Below are 3,248 nucleotides of genomic sequence, written 5' to 3'. Positions count from 1 at the left end.
CAAGAGACACAGATGTATAGAATAATCTTTTGGACTCTGTGGGAGAGGGAGGGGGGAATGATTTGGGAGAATGGCATTAAAACATGTATAATATCATATAAGAGATGAATTGCCAGTCCAGGTTCGATGCAGGATACAGGAAGCTTGGGGCTGGTGCACTGGGATGACCCAGTGGGATGGTATGGGGAGGGAGGTGGGAGGGGGTTCAGGATGGGGAACACGTGTACACCTGTGGCGGATGCATGTTGATGTATGGCAAAACCAATACAATATTGTAAAGTAAAAAAAAAAAAAAAAAAGAAAGAAAATAGAGTTTTTCCTGTAAGGTCTTAAAAAAGGCAAAGATATCCACTCTCACTACTCTATTCTACATTAGACTGGAGATTCTAGCCAGCACAATAAGGCAAGAAAACAGAAAAGTCATGAAGATTAGAAAAGAAGAATTAAAACTGTCTTTATTAGTGAAGCTGAGCAGGACCCTGTGGGATTCCTGGGTATTTTCTGAGTACCTCATTCCTTGTTTGTAGGAACAGACTTCAGCCTCCATAACCTTTCCTGAGTTCCAAAGAGCAGGTGTGAACAGTTATTAATCAGAGAAGGGAGGGAGGGGTGGATGCAGAGAAAAGGGAGGAGGAGCAGCCAAGAAACAATAGTGCAACCTTGGGCAGGATCCTGTTTCTGCCTCAAGGGATATGCATAACAGTATCTTTGTGCTCTTTACAGAACTAACCCCCTCCCCCCGCCCCCGAACAAACGGATTTACCATTCTTCATTCCAGACAAGAACTACCCAAGGCCAGATTAAGGAAATGCAAGCCCCGTACACTCTGATCCTTATTGGCAACCCAACCTTGAACCATTGCTATAAAATTCCTCACCAAATCCTCCCAGGTTGGGACACACAGTTTTTGAGGACAGGAACCCACTGTGTCCCCCTTTGCCTGGCAAAGCAGTAAAGCTATTCTTTTCTACCTCACCCAAAACTCCATCTCCAAGATTCAATTCGGTACCAGGGCACAGAGACTGAGTTTACAACATTATTAACAGATGATATAATTGTCTGTGTAGAAAATCCTATATTATCTTTTTAAAAAGGGTACTAGTATAAATGAGATTACCAAAGTGGCAGGATACAAGTTTATATAAGTCAGTTTGGGTTGTCATAACAAAATACATAGACTGGTATGTGTGTGGGGAGGCAGGAAGTGATGCTTAAAAACAAAAATGTATCTTCTCCCAGTTCTGGAGTCTGGATGTTCAAGTTTAGGGTGCCAGCAGGGTGGGGTTCTCCTGAGAGTTCTCTTCCTGACTTGCATATAGCTACATTCTTGCTGTGCAGGCTCTCTCTCTTCCACTTCTTATAAGGCCACTAATCCCATCATGATGGCTCCACTATCATTAACTAATCTAACCCTAAATCCCTCCCCAAAGCCCTATCTCCAAATATGATCAAATTGGAGGTTATAGGTGAAACATAAGAACTTGAGAGGTGGTAGATAATATCAACATACAAAAATCAGTTATGTGTATATGTGTGTATAATACACACAAATATACAATTGGGAAATGAAATTAAAGAAATAAAACTATTTACAATAGCATAACTATATGAAATTCTTGGGGATAAATTTGAAAACAAATATTTGCAAGACCTGAAAACTATAAAATATTGCTGAGGGAAATTGAAAAAGATCCCAGTAAATGGAGAGATATATCATATTCATTGATTGGAAGAATCAATATTCTTAAGATATCAATTCTCCACAAGCTGACCTATACATTTAACACAATCTCAATTCACTCAGTTAATCTGTGTGTGTGTGTGTGTGTGTGCACATGTGTGCAAGAGCACTTGTGTGTTTGAAAAATAACAAGCTGATTCTAAAAAAGATTCAGAACAGCCGTAACAACTTTAGACAATGAAAACAGATTGGAGAGAGCACGCCCTACCTGATTTTAAGATTTAGTCTAAAACTACAGTTAAGAGAGCATGGTATTGATATAAATATAGACAAATAGATAAATGAAACAGAACAAAAATAGGCCCACACAAATATGATGCAATGATTTTTGACAAAGGTACAAAGTCAAATCAAGGGGAAAGGATGGCCTTTTTAACAGATGATGCTGAAATAATTAAATATCCATATAGGAAACAAATTTCCTTGACCTAAACTGTATCAGTTTTCTATGGCTGCATAAAAAAATTACCTCAAACTTTTTCTTTTTTTTGCTTAAAATACAGTAACTTTTATTTACAGTAAATTTATACATGTGCTGATTAGTCATGCTGATATTGCATAAGAACACAAACTAAACCATACTAAAGCTTAAAAGAAAGAAAAATCAATCCTATCAGCCATCCTGAAAATTCAGAAGAGTTCATAAAAAGCAAGCTCTCACAAGGAGGGAGCTCAACACAATTGGTAACTTATATAATTTAACATGCTACAAATGAAGAAAATAAACAGGGCATGGGGATGAGGACAGGAAAAGTCCTGTCAAGATTCTCTTCATTTTGCTTGTATTGCTTTCTTGCCTTAGGAGGGGAAGATTTTTTACTTAAAAAGTAACAAAATATTTGAGAAGGGAATTTACATCTTGCTGTTCTAGATGGTATTTGTCAGCTATTTTCTTAGCAGTCCATGTGTCTGGATAAAGTTTATGACTATTGAGAAGTGTCAATGCCACTAAAATGGAAATTTTACCTTTGGGAATGTTCTTAACGTTCATCATGTCAAACTGATGGTCTTTTGGCAACCTGAACTCCTTAGGCTTCTGACGTGTTCCAGCATCCTTTACCTGCAAAGAAGACATGGGATCTTGGGAATCAACATACACATCTTTTAGTAATGACAGCAGTTTGTCATCTTTTCTATCAATTTCTCCCTTAATTTCTGGATGGCTGCTCATCTGCTCTCGCAGGAGGTTCTTGGTGGAAGGGTGCCTGGGAGTGGGGGAGGGCTTCATTCTGCTGATTTCCTATTCAGCCTGGTTCTCTAGGTTGAAATTCCTGATGGTGCAAGCCCCCGCAGGCCCCATTTCTTCACAACATGATGCCCTAAGTTACACCACACGTGGTTAAACACCCGCGCAGGCGACCTCCAGGACACACCAGAGCATGCGCAAGTATGGGGGCGACCCCTACCTCAAACTTTTGTTGTTGTTCAGTCACTCAGTCATGTCTGTCTCTTTGCAATCCCATGGACTACAGCACTCTAGGCTTCCCTGTCCTTCATTATCTCTCCG

General features: G+C 39.5%; 1 protein-coding gene across 1 annotated transcript; it reads right to left on the bottom strand.

Annotated features, from left to right (window-relative positions):
• Window positions 1-2,561: 2,561 nt before the first annotated feature.
• Window positions 2,562-2,969, bottom strand: LOC102277944 (NADH dehydrogenase [ubiquinone] 1 alpha subcomplex assembly factor 4). The gene has a single exon (XM_014476923.2). It carries the CDS (start codon window positions 2,967-2,969, stop codon window positions 2,562-2,564), a length of 408 nt encoding a protein of 135 aa, XP_014332409.1.
• Between the last annotated feature and the right edge of the window lie 279 nt (window positions 2,970-3,248).

The sequence above is a fragment of the Bos mutus genome, chromosome X (genome assembly GCF_027580195.1).
Source record: "Bos mutus isolate GX-2022 chromosome X, NWIPB_WYAK_1.1, whole genome shotgun sequence".
Classification (NCBI taxonomy): domain Eukaryota; kingdom Metazoa; phylum Chordata; class Mammalia; order Artiodactyla; family Bovidae; genus Bos; species Bos mutus.
The sequence above is the reverse complement of the archived record's forward strand: the minus strand, read 5'-3'. Positions and strand labels throughout refer to the sequence as shown.

Bases quoted from the DNA above. Each gene is read 5' to 3' on its own strand.
- LOC102277944 (XM_014476923.2), bottom strand. From the start codon at position 2,969: ATGAAGCCCTCCCCCACTCCCAGGCACCCTTCCACCAAGAACCTCCTG.